The sequence below is a fragment of the Lithobates pipiens genome, unplaced genomic scaffold (genome assembly GCF_037356315.1).
Source record: "Lithobates pipiens isolate NorthernLeopardFrog02 unplaced genomic scaffold, aLitPip1_a1.2 Scaffold_16, whole genome shotgun sequence".
In the NCBI taxonomy this organism is placed as follows: Eukaryota; Metazoa; Chordata; class Amphibia; order Anura; family Ranidae; genus Lithobates; species Lithobates pipiens.
The window spans coordinates 431,753,932-431,780,737 of NW_027507748.1; the positions used below are offsets into that span (position 1 = coordinate 431,753,932).

General features: G+C 45.1%; 1 protein-coding gene across 1 annotated transcript in view; it reads right to left on the reverse strand.

Moving 5' to 3' along the window:
• Positions 1-2,800: 2,800 nt before the first annotated feature.
• LOC143983192 (E3 SUMO-protein ligase RanBP2-like) overlaps positions 2,801-26,806 on the reverse strand; it is a 183,796-nt gene continuing 159,790 nt past the window's right edge. The window contains exons 24-28 of the mRNA XM_077482612.1: positions 24,583-24,736; positions 8,845-8,937; positions 7,816-7,958; positions 5,260-5,533; positions 2,801-3,505 (exon numbers count right to left, since the gene is read on the reverse strand). Of these exons, the coding sequence (XP_077338738.1) occupies positions 3,384-3,505; positions 5,260-5,533; positions 7,816-7,958; positions 8,845-8,937; positions 24,583-24,736 (786 nt within the window). The 3' untranslated portion in view covers positions 2,801-3,383. The remainder of the gene's footprint in view (positions 3,506-5,259; positions 5,534-7,815; positions 7,959-8,844; positions 8,938-24,582; positions 24,737-26,806) is intronic.

Sequence of the window (26,806 nt, forward strand, 5' to 3'; positions counted from 1 at the left end):
AAAAAAGGACGTCAATTTTGTTTGGGAGCCACGTCGCACAATTGTCAGTTAAAACGACGCAGTGCCGAGTCGCAAAAAGTGGTCTGGTCATTGGCCTGCAAAATGGCCCGGCCTGAAAGTGGTTAAATATTTTAATTATTATTTGGACATATGCATACACTTTTTTGCACTTTTGAGAGGCATTTTGCTATTATATGCTCTTAAAAGTCAGGTTAGAGTTCCGTCTCTTCCTTCCTACTATAACCAGTCATATTGTGTCACTGTACATTTATTCACTATTATAATATATATATATATATATATATATATATATATATATATATATATATATATATATATATAATTTTCCAAAAGTTTCAACATTTTGGGGATTATTTTAATATACATCACTGTGATATGGTTTTTGAGATCACATTTTTTCATTAGCGCTGCATTTTATTTTTTAAATCCTGTCCTCTAACCCAACTAAAGCCGAGGACAAATCATCCCTGGTGATATGCAGCATTGACAGGCACAATATCAGACAGGCGCAGCAGCTCAGATTGCAAAAGCCTCTGGTATTTCAGGGGATACAACACTAGGGTTTTGAATACGGCTCCTCAGGAGCTACTGATGACACAGATGTGCCCTTCCCAGTAGTGTTAGCCCTGCTCCTTTTTTGAAGACATTTCAAGCCACAAAAAGGGGAGTACCTGGGTTTAGTATTTACACCACCCCAGAAGGGAGATCCTTTATTAGGGCTCACCAAGCCCCTATGCAACAATCCTGCAAAGCACCTTTAGCCTGCCAACCAACATCTGGAGGATTTACATGACCCGGATAAGGAGGAATGAACTGCTGAAGTGAATGGATTCAGAGCCTGCTCTGTGTCCCACAGCTGTCCCTTGGAAGCGCCACACGTCAGCCACTCTGTTTAGATAAGATAATTGTGCGCTTGGACGCTCTTCACATGCATGGTCACAGTGGACGTGCGCAGCTGTGTACGCGCACAAAGTGAATCTTCCTTTGCCATCCTTAGAGCTACAGCGCATTCGCGGCTCTGTGTACGCACATTGTTCTGTGTGGTCATGGCAGCCAACACAGCTGTGAACCCGCGTGCGCCATGGCAATCCAACATGTGCAATTGCAAATCCGTGTCCAGACTCATCCTAGTCCAAACTCCACCCTGCGGTGTCCGGCCTTTTGCTGGTTTGACAGCGTGTTACACTCATGGGGCACCCCACAATACGGGGGGCTCATTTACCCACCGGGCAACCTTAGAAACCAAGAGTCCAATCTTCACCCATCACGGGGGGTTCTGTCACTTGGGGACCTTCAAGAACTGGGAACCCTTTTCATGTTTTAGGGTCCACTTCCTTGGACCTGCACAGCTTCCTGCAGGAATGCCTTAGCTCTGTAGTGTCCATGATTCCACTACGCAGAGTCCAGTGCCCTAAGGTTGCGTTACAGGCAAAACTTTGCAGGATCCTTGTGTCTGCTTTGCTTGGGTACAATCTATTTAAGCTTTTCTTCAAATGGATGTAATTGGTCAATCCCTTGATTTTTTTTTTTTTTTTTTTTTTTTTAAGAACCGTTCTTGGGACTCAGGACCTGGAGCTCAACGTGCCCATCCACCTTGCAGACATTGGTAAAAAATTGAAGTACTTCCTATATGGGAGGGGTTATATAGGGGCGGACTTCCATCTAAGACTTTGGTCTACCAGTGTCCATTTACCTAGAGATGGCGTATAACCCCAGTAAGTAATGAATAATAGCCCAACTATGTGTCCTGTGACGTATGATAAAGAAATGCTATTTTCAGGTTAGTTACCGTATATACTCGAGTATAAGCCGAGATTTTCAGCCTCTTTGAGGCTGAAAGTGCCCCCTCGGCTTATACTCGAGTCACCGCTGTCTGACTGCTCGATCAGCGTATCGAGCAGACAGACGGCGGACATTAAAATTCAAAAGCCGCGCCTCCTTCTCCGCCTCCGCCTGTGATAGGCGGAACACTGAATTTCCCAGCAGTCAGTGTTCCGCCTATCACGGACATTCGCTCATTCTCATACTACGGACGAGTATGAGAGGATGTCCGTGATAGGCGGAACACAGGCTGCTGGGAAATTGAGTGTTCCGCCTATCACAGGCGGAGGCGCGGCTTTTGAATTGTAGAATGGCCGCCGAGAAGAGCGGCGATCCTGGAGCGGCGATCCATCGGCACGACACGGGACGGAGGAGGCACGGGACGGAGGAGGCACGGGACGGAGGAGGCACGGGACGGAGGAGGCTCGGGACGACGGCGGCTCGGGACGGAGGCTTGGGACACAGGTAGGCTGGACACACACACAAGGCTGCACGGACACACACACACACACACACACACACACAGGGATGGATGGATGGATACACACACACACACAGGGATGGATGGATGAATATACACACACACACACACACACACACACACACACACACACACACACACACACAGGGATGGATGGATGGATGGATACACACACAGGGATGGATGGACGGACACACACACAGGGATGGATGGATGGATGGATGGACACACACACAGGGATGGATGGACGGACACACACACAGGGATGGACGGACACACAGGGATGGACAGCCATGTCTCACCCTCGGCTTATACACGAGTCAATACGTTTTCCAGTTTTTTGGGGGTAAATTGGGGGCCTCGGCTTATATTCGGGTCGGCCTATACTCGAGTATATACGGTACTGGAAATGCTCACCAAGATATTTCCAGCATAGATGGCTAATCAATATCTTGTGAAGATCAATCAATACCAAAGCAATTTTCACGCAACTTTATTTACAATACCAACATTTAAAAAATAAGTATGTTCTTACAAGTGCACAAAGAATTTGTTTACACAAATGTAGCTCTATGTACGGTCAAATATTTTATTCTGTTTAGATAGAAACAGAACTAGAAGGTAACCCTGGAGGAAAAATTGCCTCTTATTTTAACAGAAATTTAGAGAATTAGTGAAAGAAAAGCCCACTCAAACATGGACAAGCTATATACTGAATCACCGATACTGTACGGATTTGAATTTCCAGGTTAATAGGAAATGTTTTATCTGATTTGGACTGAGAAAGAGGTCCCCCTTCCTTGTAACATTGTATCCATCACCTCATCGCTTCAAATGCTTAACAGATTGAAGTATATCGCAATACAATGGATCCAGTAGTGTAAGGTTATCTGAATGCTGGCACTGTAATAACATTAGACCTGCAGACAGCAACAGTAAAACCATGAAGCTGTAAGGAAGGGAGACCAATCTGCATTAATAAATGAGAAGGTTAAAAACAGATGGGAGAGATTTCCGTTTGATCTAGAAACTCCATAACAATGGTTAATAACCATCACATTTAGGTTTCAGTTTCGGATAACTGTAGATTCTTTTGGCATTCTTCAAACTTTCTCTGAAAAGAATCTGCCAGCTCCTGATTTTTGAATCTTGCTGCAAATTGCTCAACATTGGGCCCTCCATCTGCAAGGGAAAAGCAATTGTGTTTAGTCATTAACCTGAAGATCATATTTACACTGACAAAAGTTATAATCTGAGCCTACATATACTTGAGTGTTGATCAGGTTCAGTAACTTACAACATACATAAAACAATCCTGAGAGAAAGTATTTAAAACTTCTGTATACCAAGCACCACAAGCGTGTACCTGCATCAATACTGCAAATGTCCCCAAAGAGGCAATGGGAACCCGTTGAAATCCCATTTTAGGGTATGGGAAGAGTAGACAATTTCCACCTGCATCTCAATGCAGCACGAGATTCCTAAATAACCTCTATTGCCAGGGCTAGACGTTGACACATTTGGATGAGCTGAGCCTGAGCTTTACTGAATGTAGGGCTATAGGTCTACTCAATAAGGGACAGACCACTGCTTCCACGGAGACCAAGGGTCCCACTCTACAGCTGCTGATGGACATTTTTCTACTCAAGCTGTGGCTGTCCTAGAAAGAAAACAGTAAGACACTAAAATGAGGCTGGATTCACACTATAGCATGCGGCTCACAGGAGGGGTCCAGTGCGTCACCGTTCACCGTTTCAGGTCCGATCTCAGCATTTTTGGCTGAATTCGGACCTGAAATGGACCAAAAAACACACAGGGCCCCTGTGCAAATTCGCACCGCAGTGGAGATATGTGAACCGGCTTCATAGAGAGCCGGTCAAAATCACCTGCTATTCCCTGCATCCAATTTGCAATAGTGTGAACCCTGCTTGAAATGTATTCAGTGAGTTTAAACTGAATGCAGCATGAAGGCTTTAATGAAAGAATTGGGCTCCATATCATGTAAAGCCATCAATAACTTTGCTTGGAAAAAAAAGGTGTGGTCTGACCTATACTAATATGATGGGTGCAGCAATTAGCAGGCACTGTTCATATAAATCTGGGATATGCAATTAGCGGACCTCCAGCTGTCGCTGAAATACAAGTCATATGAGGCATAGCAAGACTGAAAGCCACAAGCATGACACGCAGAGGCATGATGGGACTTTTAGTTTTGCAACAGCTGGAGGTCCGCTAATTGCATATTCCTGCTATAAATAAATAGAAGATATATTCATGTAAACATACTTTGTAGATATATTAAAACTAGTGCGACAGTCCTCAGTTTTAATTAAAAGTGAATTTTTTATTTTTTGGGATAAAACGAAAAAGCACGTATTGCAAGTTGGTCATTAGAATATTGTACAGACCAATTAAGGAAATCCTGGGGTACACTGCACCACTGTTAGGTGCCAATATTTGAGAAATGTGTAAACCCAACATTTCATAATTTCATATTTCTCATATGTGCCTGCTGTACTATGTACTTATATGAAAACTTAGTCCCTCTGCTTTGAAACTAGTAAAGACGGACCACGCTAAGCAGAACACACCCTAATCCTTTCTCTAGCTATGCTGGGAAGCTGGGGCACCCCATCAGCTCTGCAGCTCTCATTGGCCCTCTCAAAGTAGAGCAATCACAATAATTTTGGACTCTAAAAGGCTAACATATCAGACATTAATATTTTATCATGCTGCAGTACAGTATTTATCTACTAGAGAAGAATTTATAAAACAAGCAGACAGCGAAGGGCTACATCAGTATAAACAGTAAAAAGCTGAACATTTTTACAATAAGGAGGACATTTCTACTTTCCCAATGTAGAACTGAAAACTCCAGTGATAAACTTGGCTATTGTTAATAAAGATCTGAATATAACAAGGAAAACGTCACTTACCAGAATAATCATTGGCTATCCAAACAAATGAATTCTGAGATGTACTTAAAGGAGCCAGTTTCATATCTTTCGATATAACGTGGTTTGCACACACTTTCAATACTTGCTCTCGTCTCATCAATATTCGGTAATATTTTCTTTCCTGATGGTAAAGTATTTTAATATCGCCTACTCCTCGTTCCTTCCACTGATTGGCAGCTCTGTCCCAGCGGTACAGTTTTGCTCTCTCTTTAAAAAGTACTTCCTCATCTTCTTCTCCCGACTTAACCTCCACCTAAAAACATACAAAGTTTCAAGTTAAATTTGAGGTACAGTAGATATAAAGACACACCCACAACACTGATCTCTGCTCCAATCACATGGAGAAGATCAGTGTCACTTGTTCCTAGGCAGAACAGGGAGATGCTGTTTACAACGGCATCGCCCCGTGAGACGACATGGGGGTCCCGACCGGCATGCGAGTGCGCCGCCGCCGGCGCGTACGCAATGGTAGGGCGGCATATTGAAATGGACGTACCTGTAGGCCAATATGGCTGCCCGTGCCATTCTGCCGACGTACATCGGCGTGCGCCGGTCGGGAAGTGGTTAATGTGACCTATAAACTGTACAACGCAGTTGAACATACTGAAATCTTTTAGGTGGAGGGAAGTAAAAATAATCTGGTTGCATAACTGAACACCCTTAGGCCCCTTTCACACTTGTGTGACTTGACAGTCGCATGACAAGTTGTACCCCACGATTCCCAATAAATATTGATATCTGTGCGACTTCAACGTAGTCCCTGTACTACTTTGATGTGAGTTCAGGTCATTAGACCTCAAGTTTACACAGGCATTGCCTGAAATAAGTGTAAAAATCACACCTGAAAAAAAAATCGCATGACTTTCAAAGTTGCAGCAGTGTGAAAGGGGCCTTAAATTTATACTTTGTTGAAGTACTTTTTGATTTTATTACAGCGCTCAGTCTTTTTGGGGTATGAGTATCAGCATGGCACATCTTGACTTAGCAATTTTTGCCCACTATTTGCAAAAACACTCCAAATCTGTCAGATCACGAGGACATCTGTGCACAGCCCTCTCCAGATCACCCCACAGATTTTTAATCAGATTCAGGTCTGGGCCTTTAAATATTCTTCTGAAGACATTCCTTTGTTGATTTGGAATGTATGCTTTGGGTCGTTGTCAAGCTGAAAGATGAAGTTCTTCATGTACAGCTTTCTATCAGAAGTCCGCAGGATTTGTGCCAATATTGACTGGTATTTGGAACTGTTCATAATTCACTCTACCTTGACTAAAACCCCTGTTCCAGTTGAAACAAAACAGCCCCAAATCATATTGCCACCACCATGCTTCACTGTGGGTATGGTGTTCTTTTGGTGATGTGCAGTGTTTTTGCACCAAACATATTTTAGGGCATTATGGCCAAAAAGTTCAACCTTGGTTTTTCATCAGACCAGAACACATTTTTCCACATGCTTTTAGGAGACTTCAGATGTGAATTTGCAAAATTTAGATGGGTATGGATGTTTTTCTTTGTAAGAAAAGGCTTCTGTCTTGCCACTCTACCCCATAGTCCAGACATATGAAGACTACGGGAGATTGATTTCAGAGGCAAACATTCCCATCTGTGCGACTTTGAAAAGGTGCCTTGACTACTTTGATGTAACGTTTGATGTGACTTTGATTTAGAGTATAAAGTTGGATCAAAGCTGCACTCAAAGTCGCACTCTAGTGGAAACAGCCTAAGGCTAGAGTGCGACTTTGATACAACAGTGCAGCTTTGATCCAACTTTACATTCTCTGGATCAAAGTTGCATCAAAGTAGTGCAGGTACCTTTTCAAAGTTGCTGATTTTCAATGTAGCATAGATGGGCATGGGTACCAATAAAAATAGGCTGTGACTTGTCATGCAACTCTGGACACAGTCACTTGACCAGTCACATTTCCACTATTGCGACCCCAAATTTGCACAACTTTACACTGTTTGGAATGGGTGCCATTGAAATCAATGGGCTGTGACTTGTCATGCGACTGTGTTCAAAGTCGCATGACAAGTCATACTAGTGGGAATGAAGCCTTAGTGTACCTTTCCACTACTGTGCCCCCAAACTTGCACAATTTAGAGTGCGACCTTGATCCAACTTTACACTCTGGATCAAAGTCCCATCAAAGTAGTGCAGGTACCTTTTAAAAGTTGGTGATTTTCACGGGTGCCATTAAAATCAATAGGCCGTGACTAGTCATGTGACTATGTGTCCACAGTCACATGACAAGTCGCACTAGTGGAAACAGAGTCTTAGTGTGGTTGCCTGTACTATGATCATTGTAGACTGAGCCTAGACCCCAGAGCACTTCAATCTACACTGACACCTTTGGCATCTGAAGAAAACGAACGTCAGTGTCGACTGTGGTGACTTTCAGTCCACTGAGCGTATACCATATGAAACTATTACCACCAAAAACAAGCACACCAAGTTCCATAGATCGAAAATCAGTACGCTGCAGGAAGGGAGATTAGAAGCTAGGTAAGAAATCCCCCCCCCCAAAAAAAAGTTACCTCAGGCAACGATACAATGGGCTCAAAGTGCACATCATCATTGTGAACCACCTCCTCATCGTTGTCACCTTTTTCTGTTTTTCGGTTTGATGCCATAGAGCCAAACAGGACAGCCCCAGTGTTAGCCCACTGGAAGTTTGAATCTGCGAGAGTAATACAGTTAGGTGTTAGCAAAAGGCAGACCACCACTAAAGCACTGGCGTCTCATGAAAAACTGTGCCTGGCTAACATACTAGATAGTGGCCTGTACATAGCTTAAAGTGGTTGTAAACCCTCACATATACCCAGTGAAATGACTGGCCTCAGGTGATACACAGAGGAAACAAATCCTCCTATAAACTTTACCCGTATATGCGTAATCTTCTCCTCTACATCTGTTCAAAATGGAGAACTTCTAAAGCTTGTCTGAGCTGTCAGAAAACAGGGGGCAGAGAGCTGAGAGCTCTGATAGCTGATTGGAGGGAAATGACACACACTCTTCATACAGTAACAAAGCTTAGGCTGTCAGTGACAGGCTGTATGCAGATCTCCCTCCCGTCACCTTTTTATGTCTTGATGTCAGGAAAATGCATCAGCAGTGACAGAAATTACAGTGCTCTGGATTGAGACAAGTACATAGAGGGATATACTATGCTCATATTTCATGTCTGAGGTTTACAACCACTTTAAAAGTAAACCTATCATGGGAAATGCCATAGCTGAAATGTTTCTAAAATTGCTAAAAGCCCAGTCTCACAGAGATTGTCTGACTTTCAGTCGCAGACTGAGAACATGTATACAGAATAGGAGTGCCAAGTAGTTGCATGTTTGTTCTATGTCAGTGGAACATTTTAAAACCGGAGACAGGCAGGCAACTAGCTGTTTGGTTGGCAAAGACTGCATTTCTCTTACACACACACACACACACACATATATACATACATACATATACACACACACCACACACATATATACGTACATTACACAGACCCTGCATTTCCAATCAATACTTCAAAAAATTACCAAAAACTAGAAAACATTGCAACATACCTTTAGATCCAAAGGCAAAATCCCCATTATCTGTTGCCAAGTCAGCAAATGAAAGTCCAGAATCACGGCTTAGGCCAAAGGTAAAGTTGATTTCTGAAAGCACAAAATAGTCTTTATATTAATAAAAAAAAAAAAAAAAAAAAAACTAAGAGGTTGAGACACAGGCAAACAGAAAAATTCTAAGCCAGCCTTGTAAAAACCCTCCTCTACCCAGCTAGCCTAAGTTTTGTGAGAAAGCAATATTAAGAATTAGCACACAAAAAAAAAAATCCATCCACACGGGTGGGACCTGTGCGGTAGTAAGGAAAAGATTTTACTGCAAGTCTAAAAAGAGGACATTTGGCAGATCTGTAAATCTCATTTTATGGAGTACAGTCCAGGACACAGAAATAGTTGTAAAGACTACGGGTTATATGCGACTACTTTCATTGGACACTGGAAAAAGCTTTCCTGGATCCTTCCACTAACATCCCTGTACAAATTGGCCCAATCAACGAGGCTCCAGATTTGTTAGCAAGCAATAAGGAAATGACAGAGAAGCAAGGGGATGGACATGTATTCTGTACTGTACTCAAAGATAGAGAATTTACAGATGTGTCAAAATTTCTCTTTATTGTATAGGACACAGGAATCGATTTCGAATGTATGGAACACCCCCCAAGAAATATTCAAGGGGTGGGCAACACAGCTAAAAAGCAATAGGGCCACAAGAAAAAACAAGGGTAATGGAGCACAAAGCAATTTTTTAACTGTAAAATGATCTGCTGGTGCGACAGTGGAAACAGCCGCCTAGCAATCAATGGTTTTTGATAAACTCAAAAGACAATTTAAGCAGTGGCTCTGCCTAAGAAAGAGTGTTGGCTCTAGATACTGTATAAGCCATCTGCAGCAGAATACTGAACAGGGAGTGCAAAGTTTCAAAAGAGAAGGAGAAGGTGGAAAGGTCGACCAGAACCTACAGTGTCTTAACTGAAATGCTATAAGTAGGGCCTAATTTAATAAACAAAACAAAAAAAAAAAAAAAAAAAGTATAAAAAAGAGACAAGAAGGGAGCTCAGTATGAGATTCCCTGAGAGATCACTAGGTGAGGCAGTTATACCAATGATTACAAAGCAGGGGGAAATAAACCTATTGTAAAAGAAGATGTAAGGGGGTCATCCAACGGAAGGATGGTTGGATATCAGGAAGTTGCTTATGAAGGCTGCTGTGCATCTAGGCTTAGGGAGAAGCCTAAGCAAGATAAGCAAATGCCAAAGCTGCTATAGAAGTTAAGTGACAAGGAAGGTAAATCTTCAAGAAACTCTGGGACCGGGAATTGCAACCTTTTCCAATACAATAAAGTCACCCCACACCAAGGTCAAGACCTAGAGAAGGGAGGGCATACTAGACACCTTAAAGAACTGAAACAAACAAGTTGGCGAACTGCAGCCATGGAAGGGTCAGGAAAGGGTGCGTTTGTAGCTCTTAGGCCTTGTCCAGAGCACCGTCAGGGAAGACTAAACAAAATGGGGCTCTCTAGGTGATTTATGTACTGTACATTGCAAGGATTTTCATCTTTGTAGCAGATTCAGAGTAAGGAAAGGGATGGTTGGCACTCAGGAGGACATCCAAAAAATAGTATTTCTTTATTAAGTAAACATGTAAAATGCTGTAAAAACTGCCTATGCATTTCAGACATTAGTCCTTAGTCATAGCCATCCGACTGTTCTAAATGCCCGTGTCCCTCAAAGGATGAGAAATAAAAGCTTTTAATTTAAAACATACTTCAAACCCCCCCAACTTGTGTCTATTAGACCCCTATATCCACTGGGATATTTGAATTTTGCAGAGAAGAGTAGGGACTAGCCAAACAGATTACTTTGATGCATTTTGCCAGCTTAAAGATGTATTCCAATGTAGGTAAACAAACAAAATCCCTGTTTTTGTGCAATGTTTGCTAAATGTGTACATCAGGTGGCCCATTCAGAATTTTTTGTGTTAATATTTGGTCACACCCATTTACCACTTGATGGATTATATATGCATTAACTATATTTGAGTGCAGGTATATCTTATTCCAAATGTTTATGGGCCCTTTCACACCTATATGCATTTCAGTCCTTCAGTGCTTTATTAAAAATCCCAGATAAAATTGACCAGGAATGTGTGCAGCACAAACACTGATGCTAGATCTGAGCACATAGGATATCAAAAGCACCGTTTTTTTTCCCCACCACATTTTCTGTTGAAGCAGTGGTAAGGCTGTACATAGATATTCTCTAGAGCAGGGGTAGGCAACCTGGGGCCCTCTAGCTGTTGCAGACCTACAAGTCCCATCATGCCTCTGGGAGTAATTGTAACTGCCAGCTTTTGCAGTACCTTATAGGAAATGTAGTTCCACAACAGCTGGAGGGGCCCAAGTTGCCTACCCTTGCTCTAGAGCATAGCACTACCATGATATAGATCAGCCGTCATCAAATGCCGGCCCGCGGTCTGAGTCCGGACCGAGCGGAGCTTCCGCCCGGACCGCTATGCCGCCAGCATATTAAATGACAGCAATCACTGGTTTGCTGGGACCGCGGGTTTCCCTAGCAACCAGTGACGCTGTGCGCATGCGCCCGCCCCCTGCTCCTGGCCGCGTCTCGGAGCTGAAGACACGCACGCTCACAGATAGTAGGGGGTGTGACGTCACGTGCGCGCTCCGCCCCCCATGCTGCCCGCGGTTCCGAATTCCCGGGTCCTGGCTCTCCGACTCCTTGAGGCAGCTTCTGTTGTGCCCTCCTGCAGTTGAGGTATGTGGGCACATAGTGATCATGACTGTATTTGTATATTGGTAATTTGCAAAATGCTGGGCTTTTTTGTAAGGGGCATGGTGATGGGTATATTTGTCATTTGCACAAGGCTGGGCTTTTTTTGTAAGGGGCATGCTGATGGGTATATTTGTAATTTGCACAATGCTGGGCTTTTTTTGTAAGGGGCATGCTGATGGGTATATTTTTTATGTGCACACTGATTTGCATGTTTTGTTAAGGTGCGCCTTAACAAAATATGTCCATCAGTGTGCACTTAAAAATATATCCATCAGCGTGCCCCTTACAAAAAAAGCACAGCATTGTGCAAATTACAAATATACCCATCAGCATGCCCCTTAAAATAAAATGTGTTCATCAGAGTGCCCTTTAGCATAAAATAAGGGTCACGCTGATGGGCACCTTTTATGTTAAGGGGTACTCTGATGGACAAATTTAATTTTACGGGGCACGCTGATGGGTATATTTTTAATGTGCACATCGATGGGCATATTTTGTTAAGGGGCACAACAAAATGTGCCTTACAAAATATGCCCATCGATGTGCACATTAAAAATATACCCACCAGCATGCCCCTTAAAATAAAATTTGTCCATCAGAGTGCCTCCTAACATAATAGGCGCCCATCAGTGTGACCCTTATTTCATGTTAAGGGGCACGCTGATGGGCATATTTTATTTTAAGAGCAACACTGATGGGTACATTTTATATTAAAAGGGCCACTTTGATGGGCAAATTTTAAGTTAAGGGGCACATTTTGTTGTCCATCAGAGTGCCCCTTAATATAAAATGTGCCCATCAGCATGACCCTTATTTTATGTTAAGGGACACCCTGATGTGCACATTTTGTTAAGGGGCACTGTGATGGGGGCACCCGATGTAAAGGGGCACTGTGATGGGGGCACCCGATGTAAAGGGGCACTGTGATGGGGGCACCCGATGTAAAGGGGCACTGTGATGGGGGCACCCGATGTAAAGGGGCACTGTGATGGGGGCACCCGATGTAAAGGGGCACTGTGATGGGGGCACCCGATGTAAAGGGGCACTGTGATGGGGGCACCCGATGTAAAGGGGCACTGTGATGGGGGCACCCGATGTAAAGGGGCACTGTGATGGGGGCACCCGATGTAAAGGGGCACTGTGATGGGGGCACCCGATGTAAAGGGGCACTGTGATGGGGGCACCCGATGTAAAGGGGCACTGTGATGGGGGCACCCGATGTAAAGGGGCACTGTGATGGGGGCACCCGATGTAAAGGGGCACTGTGATGGGGGCACCCGATGTAAAGGGGCACTGTGATGGGGGCACCCGATGTAAAGGGGCACTGTGATGGGGGCACCCGATGTAAAGGGGCACTGTGATGGGGGCACCCGATGTAAAGGGGCACTGTGATGGGGGCACCCGATGTAAAGGGGCACTGTGATGGGGGCACCCGATGTAAAGGGGCACTGTGATGGGGGCACCCGATGTAAAGGGGCACTGTGATGGGGGCACCCGATGTAAAGGGGCACTGTGATGGGGACACCCGATGTAAAGGGGCACTGTGATGGGGACACCCGATGTAAAGGGGCACTGTGATGGGGACACCCGATGTAAAGGGGCACTGTGATGGGGACACCCGATGTAAAGGGGCACTGTGATGGGGACACCCGATGTAAAGGGGCACTGTGATGGGGACACCCGATGTAAAGGGGCACTGTGATGGGGACACCCGATGTAAAGGGGCACTGTGATGGGGACACCCGATGTAAAGGGGCACTGTGATGGGGACACCCGATGTAAAGGGGCACTGTGATGGGGACACCCGATGTAAAGGGGCACTGTGATGGGGACACCCGATGTAAAGGGGCACTGTGATGGGGACACCCGATGTAAAGGGGCACTGTGATGGGGACACCCGATGTAAAGGGGCACTGTGATGGGGACACCCGATGTAAAGGGGCACTGTGATGGGGACACCCGATGTAAAGGGGCACTGTGATGGGGACACCCGATGTAAAGGGGCACTGTGTTGGGGACACCCGATGTAAAGGGGCACTGTGTTGGGGACACCCGATGTAAAGGGGCACTGTGATGGGGACACCCGATGTAAAGGGGCACTGTGATGGGGACACCCGATGTAAAGGGGCACTGTGATGGGGACACCAGATGTAAAGGGGCACTGCGATTGGGACACCCGATGTAAAGGGGCACTGTGATGAGGACACTTGATTTAAAGAAGCACTGTGATGGGGACATCTGATGTAAAGGGGCACTGTGATGGGGGCACCTGATGTAAAGGGGCACTGTGATGGGGCACCCGATGTAAAGGGGCACTGTGGTTGGGACACCCGATGTAAAGGGGCACTGTGATGGGGACACCTGATGTAAAGGGGCACTGTGATGGGGGCACCTGATGTAAAGGGGCACTGTGATGGGGACACCCGATGTAAAGGGGCACTGTGATGGGGACACCCGATGTAAAGGGGCACTGTGATGGGGACACCCGATGTAAAGGGGCACTGTGATGGGGACACCCGATGTAAAGGGGCACTGTGATGGGGACACCCGATGTAAAGGGGCACTGTGATGGGGACACCCGATGTAAAGGGGCACTGTGATGGGGACACCCGATGTAAAGGGGCGACACCCGATGTAAAGGGACACTGTGATGGGGACTCCTGATTTAAAGAAGCACTGTGATGGGGACATCTGATGTAAAGGGGCACTGTGATGGGAACGACTGATGTAAAGGGGCACTGTGATGGGGGCACCTGATGTAAGAGCACGGTGATGGGGACAATTGATGTAAAGGGGCACTGTGAAGAACACACCTAATTTAAAGTGCAATCAGATGGGCACATCTGATCTGGTGGGGACACCTGATGTAAGGAGGCACACGTATGGTGACATCTAATGTAAGGGGGCACGCTGATGTGGACACCCTATGTAAGAGGGCACCTTTATATAATGGGGAACTCTGATGGTGACACCAGATGTAAAGGGGCACTGCGATTGGGACACCCGATGTAAAGGGGCACTGTGATGGGGGCACCCGATGTAAAGGGGCACTGTGATGGGGGCACCCGATGTAAAGGGGCACTGTGATGGGGGCACCCGATGTAAAGGGGCACTGTGATGGGGGCACCCGATGTAAAGGGGCACTGTGATGGGGGCACCCGATGTAAAGGGGCACTGTGATGGGGGCACCCGATGTAAAGGGGCACTGTGATGGGGGCACCCGATGTAAAGGGGCACTGTGATGGGGGCACCCGATGTAAAGGGGCACTGTGATGGGGGCACCCGATGTAAAGGGGCACTGTGATGGGGGCACCCGATGTAAAGGGGCACTGTGATGGGGGCACCCGATGTAAAGGGGCACTGTGATGGGGGCACCCGATGTAAAGGGGCACTGTGATGGGGGCACCCGATGTAAAGGGGCACTGTGATGGGGGCACCCGATGTAAAGGGGCACTGTGATGGGGGCACCCGATGTAAAGGGGCACTGTGATGGGGACACCCGATGTAAAGGGGCACTGTGATGGGGACACCCGATGTAAAGGGGCACTGTGATGGGGACACCCGATGTAAAGGGGCACTGTGATGGGGACACCCGATGTAAAGGGGCACTGTGATGGGGACACCCGATGTAAAGGGGCACTGTGATGGGGACACCCGATGTAAAGGGGCACTGTGATGGGGACACCCGATGTAAAGGGGCACTGTGATGGGGACACCCGATGTAAAGGGGCACTGTGATGGGGACACCCGATGTAAAGGGGCACTGTGATGGGGACACCCGATGTAAAGGGGCACTGTGATGGGGACACCCGATGTAAAGGGGCACTGTGATGGGGACACCCGATGTAAAGGGGCACTGTGATGGGGACACCCGATGTAAAGGGGCACTGTGATGGGGACACCCGATGTAAAGGGGCACTGTGATGGGGACACCCGATGTAAAGGGGCACTGTGTTGGGGACACCCGATGTAAAGGGGCACTGTGTTGGGGACACCCGATGTAAAGGGGCACTGTGATGGGGACACCCGATGTAAAGGGGCACTGTGATGGGGACACCCGATGTAAAGGGGCACTGTGATGGGGACACCAGATGTAAAGGGGCACTGCGATTGGGACACCCGATGTAAAGGGGCACTGTGATGAGGACACTTGATTTAAAGAAGCACTGTGATGGGGACATCTGATGTAAAGGGGCACTGTGATGGGGGCACCTGATGTAAAGGGGCACTGTGATGGGGCACCCGATGTAAAGGGGCACTGTGGTTGGGACACCCGATGTAAAGGGGCACTGTGATGGGGACACCTGATGTAAAGGGGCACTGTGATGGGGGCACCTGATGTAAAGGGGCACTGTGATGGGGACACCCGATGTAAAGGGGCACTGTGATGGGGACACCCGATGTAAAGGGGCACTGTGATGGGGACACCCGATGTAAAGGGGCACTGTGATGGGGACACCCGATGTAAAGGGGCACTGTGATGGGGACACCCGATGTAAAGGGGCACTGTGATGGGGACACCCGATGTAAAGGGGCACTGTGATGGGGACACCCGATGTAAAGGGGCGACACCCGATGTAAAGGGACACTGTGATGGGGACTCCTGATTTAAAGAAGCACTGTGATGGGGACATCTGATGTAAAGGGGCACTGTGATGGGAACGACTGATGTAAAGGGGCACTGTGATGGGGGCACCTGATGTAAGAGCACGGTGATGGGGACAATTGATGTAAAGGGGCACTGTGAAGAACACACCTAATTTAAAGTGCAATCAGATGGGCACATCTGATCTGGTGGGGACACCTGATGTAAGGAGGCACACGTATGGTGACATCTAATGTAAGGGGGCACGCTGATGTGGACACCCTATGTAAGAGGGCACCTTTATATAATGGGGAACTCTGATGGTGACACCAGATGTAAAGGGGCACTGCGATTGGGACACCCGATGTAAAGGGGCACTGTGATGAGGACACTTGATTTAAAGAAGCACTGTGATGGGGGCACCTGATGTAAAGGGGCACTGTGATGGGGGCACCCGATGTAAAGGGGCACTGTGATGGGGACACCCGATGTAAAGGGGCACTGTGATGGGGACACCCGATGTAAAGGGGCACTGTGATGGGGACACCCGATGTAAAGGGGCGACACCCGATGTAAAGGGACACTGTGATGAGGACACTTGATTTAAAGAAGCACTGTGATGGGGACATCTGATGTAAAGGGGCACTGTGATGGGGGCACCTGATGTAAAGGGGCACTGTGATGGGGACACCCGATGTAAAGGGGCACTGTGATGGGGACACCCGATGTAAAGGGGCACTGTGATGGGGACACCCGATGTAAAGGGGCACTGTGGTTGGGACACCCGATGTAAAGGGGCACTGTGATGGGGACACCCGATTTAAAGGGGCACTGTGATGGGGACACCCGATTTAAAGGGGCACTATGATGGGGACACCCGATGTAAAGGGGCACTGTGATGGGGACACCCGATGTAAAGGGGCACTGTGTTGGGGACACCCGATGTAAAGGGGCACTGTGTTGGGGACACCCGATGTAAAGGGGCACTGTGATGGGGACACTTGATGTAAAGGGGCACTGTGATGGGGACACTTGATGTAAAGGGGCACTGTGATGGGGACACTTGATGTAAAGGGGCACTGTGATGGGGACACCCGATGTAAAGGGGCACTGTGATGGGGACACCCGATGTAAAGGGGCACTGTGATGGGGACACCAGATGTAAAGGGGCACTGCGATTGGGACACCCGATGTAAAGGGGCACTGTGATGAGGACACTTGATTTAAAGAAGCACTGTGATGGGGACATCTGATGTAAAGGGGCACTGTGATGGGGGCACCTGATGTAAAGGGGCACTGTGATGGGGCACCCAATGTAAAGGGGCACTGTGATGGGGACACCCGATGTAAAGGGGCACTGTGATGGGGACACCCGATGTAAAGGGGCACTGTGATGGGGACACCCGATGTAAAGGGGCACTGTGATGGGGACACCCGATGTAAAGGGGCACTGTGGTTGGGACACCCGATGTAAAGGGGCACTGTGATGGGGACACCTGATGTAAAGGGGCACTGTGATGGGGGCACCTGATGTAAAGGGGCACTGTGATGGGGACACCCGATGTAAAGGGGCACTGTGATGGGGACACCCGATGTAAAGGGGCACTGTGATGGGGACACCCGATGTAAAGGGGCACTGTGATGGGGACACCCGATGTAAAGGGGCGACACCCGATGTAAAGGGACACTGTGATGGGGACTCCTGATTTAAAGAAGCACTGTGATGGGGACATCTGATGTAAAGGGGCACTGTGATGGGAACGACTGATGTAAAGGGGCACTGTGATGGGGGCACCTGATGTAAGAGCACGGTGATGGGGACAATTGATGTAAAGGGGCACTGTGAAGAACACACCTAATTTAAAGTGCAATCAGATGGGCACATCTGATCTGGTGGGGACACCTGATGTAAGGAGGCACACGTATGGTGACATCTAATGTAAGGGGGCACGCTGATGTGGACACCCTATGTAAGAGGGCACCTTTATATAATGGGGCACTCTGATGGTGACAAATTGTATAAGGGGGCACACTGATGGGAGACACCAGCTGTAAGGGGGCTTTCCATTGCAGAAACCTGATGTAAGTGGGCACTCTGACAAGAATGCCTGATATAAGAGAGTAGTCTGCCTTTGGCAACTTATTTTGGGGGTAGTCTGATGGGGCAATGAATTAATGAATTAGGCTGCGTACACACGGGCGGATTATCCGCCCAACTAAGTTCGTCAGACAATCCGACAGACAGTCCGTTCAACTTTTGAATGAACGGACTTGACCACACACGATGAACAGACAGTCCGCTGAAAGCTTGCGCGATGACGTGTACGGCATGTACGACGGGACGAGAAATTCGACGTCCAATACACTGCAATGCAACCTTCGCCGTGTAAATCCTTTCTGAGCATGTGCCAAACTTAGTCCGTCGAACTAGCCTACTCACGAGCGGATTGTCCGCTGAAACCAAGTTTGGACGGACAAAATTACGGAAATTCCGAAAGACTTAGTCCGTCAGACTGTCCGCTGAAAAAGTCCGCTGAAGCCCACACACGAGCGGATTGTCCGCTGAAACACGGTTCAGCGGACTAAGTTGGACAGACAATCCGCCCGTGTGTACGCGGCCTTACTCTAATAGGGGCAACTGATGTAAGAGGGAAAACTAATGGGGACATTTACATTTACAGAATATTACCAAAGTGTGTGGAGGAAACCGTAGCAAAAGTGACCGAGAGCATGGCTTGTGCCAAGAAAAGGAAGGTAGACACTGAAAACCGAGTCTTCAAAGATGAATGGACAGACCAATATATGTTCATTCTTCCTGTGGGAAGTTTAAAACCAGTTTGTCTGATTTGTTGCGAAACCGTGGCATTAATAAAAAGTAGCAATGTGAAGCGTCACTACGAAACAAAACACAGCTCGTTTGCGCAAACATATCCACAGCATTCTGAGGTAAGGGCACGTAAAATAACGGAACTGAAAGCCCAGTATGACAGATCTACCAAAGTCCTCTCACATTCATTTACAGCCCAGCAGCGTGCAAATGAATGTTCACTTAAAGTAGCATGGATTTTGGGGCAACACAAAAGACCATTTACCGATGGTACATTTGTAAAGGAGTGTTTGAATGCTGTTGCTGAAACTTTACTTGAGGGTAAACAAAAAGATGAGCTGTGTGGAAAAATCAACCAGATCCCACTGTCAGCGTCAACAGCAACAAAAAAGACTGAAATATTAACAGAGGATGTTTTGGGACAACTTGATGCAGCGATTCAGAGTGCAGTATGCATTTCTTTAGCCATTGATGAATCAACGGATATAACTGATAATGCCCAGCTTTTGGTGTATGTAAGATTTTTTCACAAAGAAACAAAAGAACTTTGTGAGGACCTGTTAGGTGTAACACCACTTGAGACGCACACAAGAGGACAAGACATATACGAGGCCATTAAGGAGATTCTGAGAAAGAGGAAGATCGATCTGAAAAAGGTGGTCTCGGTTACCACAGATGGTGCCCCTGCCATGGTAGGAAAGGAGAGAGGAGCTGTGGCACGACTGAAAGAGGACAACCCTGACCTTATTTCTTACCACTGCATTATTCACCAGACTGTCCTGTGTGCCATTCTATCGGACAAGTTTGCAGAAATCATGGACACGATGATGAAACTCATCAACTTCCTCAGAGTATCCTCATCCCATCAACATCGTTTACTAAGAGAGTTTCTTAAAGAAGTTGAGGCAAATGCAAATGACCTTTTACTTCACAACAATGTTAGATGGCTAAGTAAAGGCAATGTATTGGAACGCTTTTGGTCCATTCGAACTGAAGTAGCAGCTTTCTTAGTGCAACTCAAAAGTCAGAAAGCAAGACAGTTTTCACTGTTTTTACAAGATGAAAGCACAATGGATAATATCGCTTTCCTAGTGGACATAACATCACACCTTAATGAACTCAATGTAAAGCTCCAAGGCAAGAACAATTCCATCTGTGATTTGATGACTGCTGTCCGCTCCTTCCAGAGAAAACTGGATTTGTTCAAGGAAGATCTGCAAGGAGAGTGCTTGCATTTCACAAAGGTGAAAGAACAGATTCAAGGAAAGAGAGATGTTTCTCCTTTTGTTGACTTCATAAATAAACTCATTGGAAACTTCAGTAAAAGGTTTGATAGCTTCAGTCTTGGACATCAGATCCTCCTGTTCATTCACAATCCATTCCTCATTAAAGATGTCAGAGTGTTTTCAAAGGAGGTGATGCAGACCTTCAAGTGGGCACATGAGGGATCTCTACAGACAGAAATGATTGACCTGCAAACAAATGTCGCACTAAGAGAGCACTTTGAAGGAACTGATCCGGCTAACTTCTGGCTACAGACTGTGCCTGAGACTGATTTCCCTTGTCTAATCAAGGTAGCACTACACACCTTGACCATGTTTGGATCTACATACAGCTGTGAGTCAGCTTTCTCTACTATGAACATTATTAAAACAAAGTATCGTTCCAGGCTCACCAATGAGCACCTACATATGTGCATGAGAATGGCAGTAACTCAATTTAAGCCAAGATTCAAACTACTGGCAGGACAATCAAAATCCCATTTTTCTCACTAGACAGGAAAGTTTTTTGGGTGTTAAAAAATTGAAATAAAGTCAGAAGGTGCTTCTTTTACTTGAAAAATGGATGTGCTTTTTATGTTTTATTAAAGAGTTATGGATTTGCTTCCATGTTTTTTTTGTTAAAAATAGTTGTTTGTTTTCCTTACAAAGACGAGAGCAAATGTAAAGCTATCCTAGTTCCAACTGTCCACATGTTTAATATTGTAACTGAAACTTGACAATAAATATTGTTGAAATGCTAAGGAAATTGTACATTTCTCATGTTTTTGATAGATATACAGTGACTACAATCTTTCTGAGTCATAGCGCAGACTTCAGATTCGGACCTCGGCCCAAAGAAAATTTTGGCGACCGGACCTCCTTGAATTTTAATTCATTACCCCTGATATAGATTAAAGCCTCATGCACGCAATCAGATTTTCCGCAGACAAAACCTCAGACTTTTGTCCGAAGGCGTGTGCCTGGATTTTGTCTTGCATACAAAGGAATTGTCAGCCAACAAACACGAACGTAGTGATGTACTACGTGGTTTTTCAGCTCTTTAGCGCAACCCTTTAGGCTCCTATTGCTAATTGCATGTTAGAAGCTTGGTGTTTTGCACTTTTCAGTTAGTTTCTGAATGGCCGTTTGTCAACCAGACGACATGTTGCAGAAGCTGAGGAGAGAACGTGTTATTTATCATTGGCCTTGGAGTTATTGCTTTGAACCAAGGCCAGTCTGGGAACATGAGGAGGATTTCAGGGACTAAAAATTGGTTGCTTTATTAAATCGTGACCAATTATGTCATATGCCTTTGCTGCGGGAGCTCCAGGAGAATAATCTGGATGATTTTTGTAATTATCTCCGAATGACGGACCCCTGCTTTCACCAACTCTTAGCAGTGTTGACCCCCTATATTAATAAGCAGGACACACACAAGGCTTTTATTTTATTTTTTGGTTGAATAATGATGTGATTTGGTATATTTTCTATATTTTTGGATGCATGGAATGCACTTTTTGGTCAAGTTTAATTGGCAGATAGCATGTCTGATTTTATTTGTTCTCTTTATTTAATGCACAATAAAAAAAATTGTGGAGAATAATATTGGCTATGTGTTTTACTTCAAATGACAGTTTGGGAGTAGGCAGTTGCATTTAAAAAAAAAAAAAATACAATGTAAAACTAACAAGGGACCCCAACATAGTTGTATCTTTGATCTTAAAAACGATGGGATAATGGTGTTGTGGTAACTTGCCCAAAAAAAAAAAAAAAATCATAATATTGATATTACTAGGAAAAAAAGGCCTTGGAAAATTTGTTTGCAATAACTCCATCAGCATCACTAACAAAGCAGCTTCATTATTATCGCATTAAAGAAAGAGAATGTGTGCTGCATTTTGATATTTAATAATTTGCCACGTCACAAACGCTAGTTTACAAAACCGACTGCTTGTGGCTCGTCCTTGCTTCCGAGCATGAGTGTTTGTACTTTTGTCCGACAGACTTGTGTACACAGGCTCGGAAAAGCAGACAGACATTTGTCTGCGGAAAATCCGACAACTGTCCGATGGAGTGTATAAACAGTCAGATTTTTGGCTTTACATTCTGGGCACAGAACAAATAGTTAAAAGTCAAGTGCATGCTTGGAACACTTTACACCCGTATTTGGGATGTAATATGCTCCAGCACCTCCCCTCCACCTGAACATCCACATCAATTACAGGGCTCTGAGAGAATGAGTAAACGCAAGGTCCCATCTGCCATCTCAGTTCTTAATGGACTGCAAGGATGCTGATGTGTCCTTGTAGTCCATTCACACTTCCTACAGCTTTTTAACAGAAAGCCTTAGAGGTATGGGCAAGAAAGCTAGAGGAGAGCATGCCTGCAGGAGCCTGACATTAAACCTGCGATCCACTGATTGCAGGTGCATGGCTTTGCAGGCTCCTAGGGGGAAAATTAGATGCACTTTTTTTAAAACTTTAAAAATGTGTCCCCACCCCCCACCACCAAAAGGTGAAATTAGCCTTTAAAAGCAATAACGTCTCTTCATAAAATGTGGCCCCTACATGTTCAAGTCATATTGTAGTAGTATGCAGAATACACAAGTACATTATGAGAGACTTCCCTACCAACAAAGCACTTCAGTGCTGGGCTATCTCAGTTCTCCCTGGGCTCAGCACTTCCATGTTAACCCAGCCGTCCTCCTGGGTAACAAATCTTTGGCTGCTTGAATGGCTAGGCTGCGGTGACGTCAAGCCCACGCATGAGCACAGGAGTCACTTTGCCGCGGCACAGAGAGTATCCCGTAAATGCGGTTTGATCTGCTCATGCGCTGCTCAAATCACATTACTGCTGACAGGCAGGGGGGTCATGACAGAAGAGACCATAGATGGTCTCTCCTGTTTGTTTTAAAGACTCCTCCTCCTCCCCCCCCCCCCATCAACTGATTTTTCTTAATGCTTGGGTTTACTACCACTTTATCAAGCAATGTCACAATAGTTTGCACCTATTGCAGGGTCACTGTGAAACAAGTTTGTTTATTAAATTTGCGATCACAGTGCTTGGGGATAGAGGAGAGAAAATTACTTGTTGAGGAGCTGAACATTCAAGAATTGCCCATGTAACGATGGAGAATAGAATCTTTGTAAAAGACACATGCTAACTGGTCGGGACCCCGTGAGTCCGGTCGCGGGTCTTGCGGACTCTGTCGCCGCGGGGATACCCGCGATCGTCTCACAGGGCGGCTGAATGGGGAGATGCCATTGTAAACAGCATCTCCCCGTTCTGCCTAGCAACAAGTGACACTGATCTCTGCTCCATGTGATTAGAGCAGAGATCAGTGTTCATTAACACAAAGCCCAGCCCCCCACAGTTAGTAACACGCTCCTAGGAACACTTAATCCCTACACTGCCACCCACTGGTTAACCCCTTCACTGTCATTTACACAGGAATCAATGCATTTGTATAGCATGGATTGCTGCATAAATGACAACGGTCCCAAAAATGTGTCAAAAATGTCCGATGTGTCCGCCACAATGTCACAGTCACAATAAAAAAAAAAAAAAAAAAAAAAAAAAAACGCTGATCACCGCCATTACTAGTATAAAAAAAAAACCCCAATAAAAACGCCACAAAACTATCCCCTATTTTGTAAACGCTATAACTTTTGCGCAAACCAATCAATAATCGGTTATTGCGATTATTTTAACAAAAATATGTAGAATACGTATCAGCCTAAACTGAGGGGAAAAAAAAAAATTTTATATTTTTTTTATAACGTTTTGGGGGATGTTTATTAAATTATTTATTAAAAGTAAAAAAAAATTATGCGTTTTTTTTCAAAATTGACGCTCTATTTTTGTTTATAGCGCAAAAAATAAAAACCGCAGGGGTGATCAAATACCACCAAAAGAGAGCTCCATTTGTGGGGGGAAAAAGGACGTCAATTTTGTTTGGGAGCCACGTTGCATGATCATGCAATTGTCAGTTAAAGCAACGCAGTGCCGAATCGCAAAAAGTGGTCTGGTCTTAAGCCAGCAAAATGGTCCGGTCTGAAAGTGGTTAAAGTGAAGCATTAGCATATCATATTTGGTACAACACGAATTATCTTTAGTAAGGCTAATGTGATGTAGGTTACAAAGAGGCCCTCACTCAGTACCTAACTTTGAGAAAGTGTAAGGCATGGCCTACCTTTATAAATGGAAGAGACACAGATAAGCATCTGCATTATGGTTTTTGCAAAAGATTCGTTTTAACTGTAATTTTAACGTTACCTTGATTGTCAGAACCAGGTTGAGCAAGTTCTGGCTTTGACAGGTCTACAGGTGCCTGGATTGATTCAGTAGTTGAGGCTGGAGCTTCAGGAATTGTGATTGATGAAATGGAGATCTGAGCAATTTCATTACCCTCTTCGGTTTTCTTAGATTCCTGAAAATATTTTGATACAACCTTTATATTACAAATGCTCGAGGTCACTCAAAATAAACAAAAAAAAAAAACACACACAAATTTGCCTCTATTCTACCTAATCAGTTTCTAGATGACAAACTAATTTTCATATATATTTTTTTTAATATGAACTCGCCAACAATAAAAAAAAAAAAAAAAAAAAAAAAAAAGTTAAAAGGCGACCTGAACATGATACAACTTTCAGTAACACTGGTCACAATACTGTCTTTTCTTTTCAGCATGTGCTCATTACATAGGCAAGTCTAGTAGTGGGCCAACTTTCAAAAATACACACACTCCCAGCATGTCCAATAACTTACCTGAGGAGTTAAGCAGCCTACCGGGACCTATGGAGTCTCAATACAGTCTCCACTTTGTGTTAGCTCCTGTTAAGGACTACACTTTTACATGCAGCCACTTCCAATGATGCACACTTGAGCAGAGCAACACACACAGAACTAAAGCCACACCTCTCCTCAACATTGGTGATTGAAGCGGCTCCCAAATCAGCAGTTCTGGGTCTCTCTGTGTGTGCATTACTGGGGCAGCTGCACGCAAGCATGAAGTGAAGACTCCGGTTAGCTCAACGTTGGCCCCGAGTGATACCTGGCTGTCATTCAGTACAATATCACTTTAATCACTTAAGGACCAGGCCTATTTTTCAAAACTTGTTAAAATCAGCTTTTTTTGCTAGAAAATTACTTAAACCTCAAACATTAAAGTTAACCAAATTTTTTTTTTAAAACTGTGAAAGATAATGTTACACCGAGTAAATTGACACCCAACATGTCATGTTTCAAAATTGTGCCCACTCGTGGAATGGCGAAGAACTTTGACCCTTAATCTCCATAGGCGTCGTTTAATAATTTCTACAGGTTACCAGTTTTGAGTAACAGAGGTGGTCTTTTGCAAAAATTATTGCTCTCACTCCAACGATCATGGCGATCCCTCATATGTGTAGTTTGAAAACCGTTTACATATTACATATTTATTTCTATTACAAGGAATGTATATATCCCTTGTAAAAGCAAAAAAAAAAAAAAAAAGCATGGGGTCAAAGAGAACTCAGATCTCACATTTAAATTTTTTTTATTTGCATTTAGAAGTCCCTTTAAGGCCGTTGGGCGCAAGTGATGTCGCTTCAGTCATTGAGTAAAGTGGGGGCCATCATTACCTCACTCGACACCGTGCCTCTCAGGGGAAAGATTGGGTTGTCTCTGCCACTACCGACGGCTCCAGTAAGTGGCGGAGACGACCGAAACGTGGTGGGAGGTGGGTGGGCACCTCTTTCGCCAACGATAAAAGTGATCTTGCAGCAAACCTCAAGACCACTTATCTTAAAGTAGACCACCTGCTATTTCATAAAACACTGGGGTTATGGCAGCTGTCATAACGGTATTCAACGTCGAGTACTGACGTATAATGAAGGTGGGCGGTCCAGAAGTGGTTAAAGGAGTTGTAAAGTCAGAAGTTTTTTTTTTTATCTTAATGCATTCTATGGCTGAGACAGCAGTGGCATCATTGGCTCCTGCCAATCACAGTCAGTTAGCCCATTAGGAGAGAATGGGCAGGGCCGAACAGCCGTGCCATGTCTGAATGGACACAGAGCACGGTTTGGCACTCAACAGGAGGGAGTGGCCAGGAGCGGCAAAGAAGGGCCCGGATAAGAAGATCCACTGCACAGAGCAGCCAAGTATAACATATTAATTCTATTTTTTGTCCTATAAAAATAATAGGATTTCACAATCACATTAAATACAATCTAAAAAAAAAGCATGTAAAAATGTGTGATGGCAAATATTTCCCTCAAATGCTGTGCTGAGGATTCCACGTTCTGCTTTTTGTGTACTACTGCACACCTATTAGCATAAAGCCTTTGTTAGAAACAAGTCCATGCTCCTAAATGTAAACATTCTGTTTGCACCTATATTTTAGAGGTCATACCATGATGCATTTAGGGCAGGTGTCAACAGGTTATGGGTTTGTTTCAATGGGAAAGTGCAGTTTGCTTTAAAGTGATTGTAAAACTATTTTTTTCTTTTAAACATA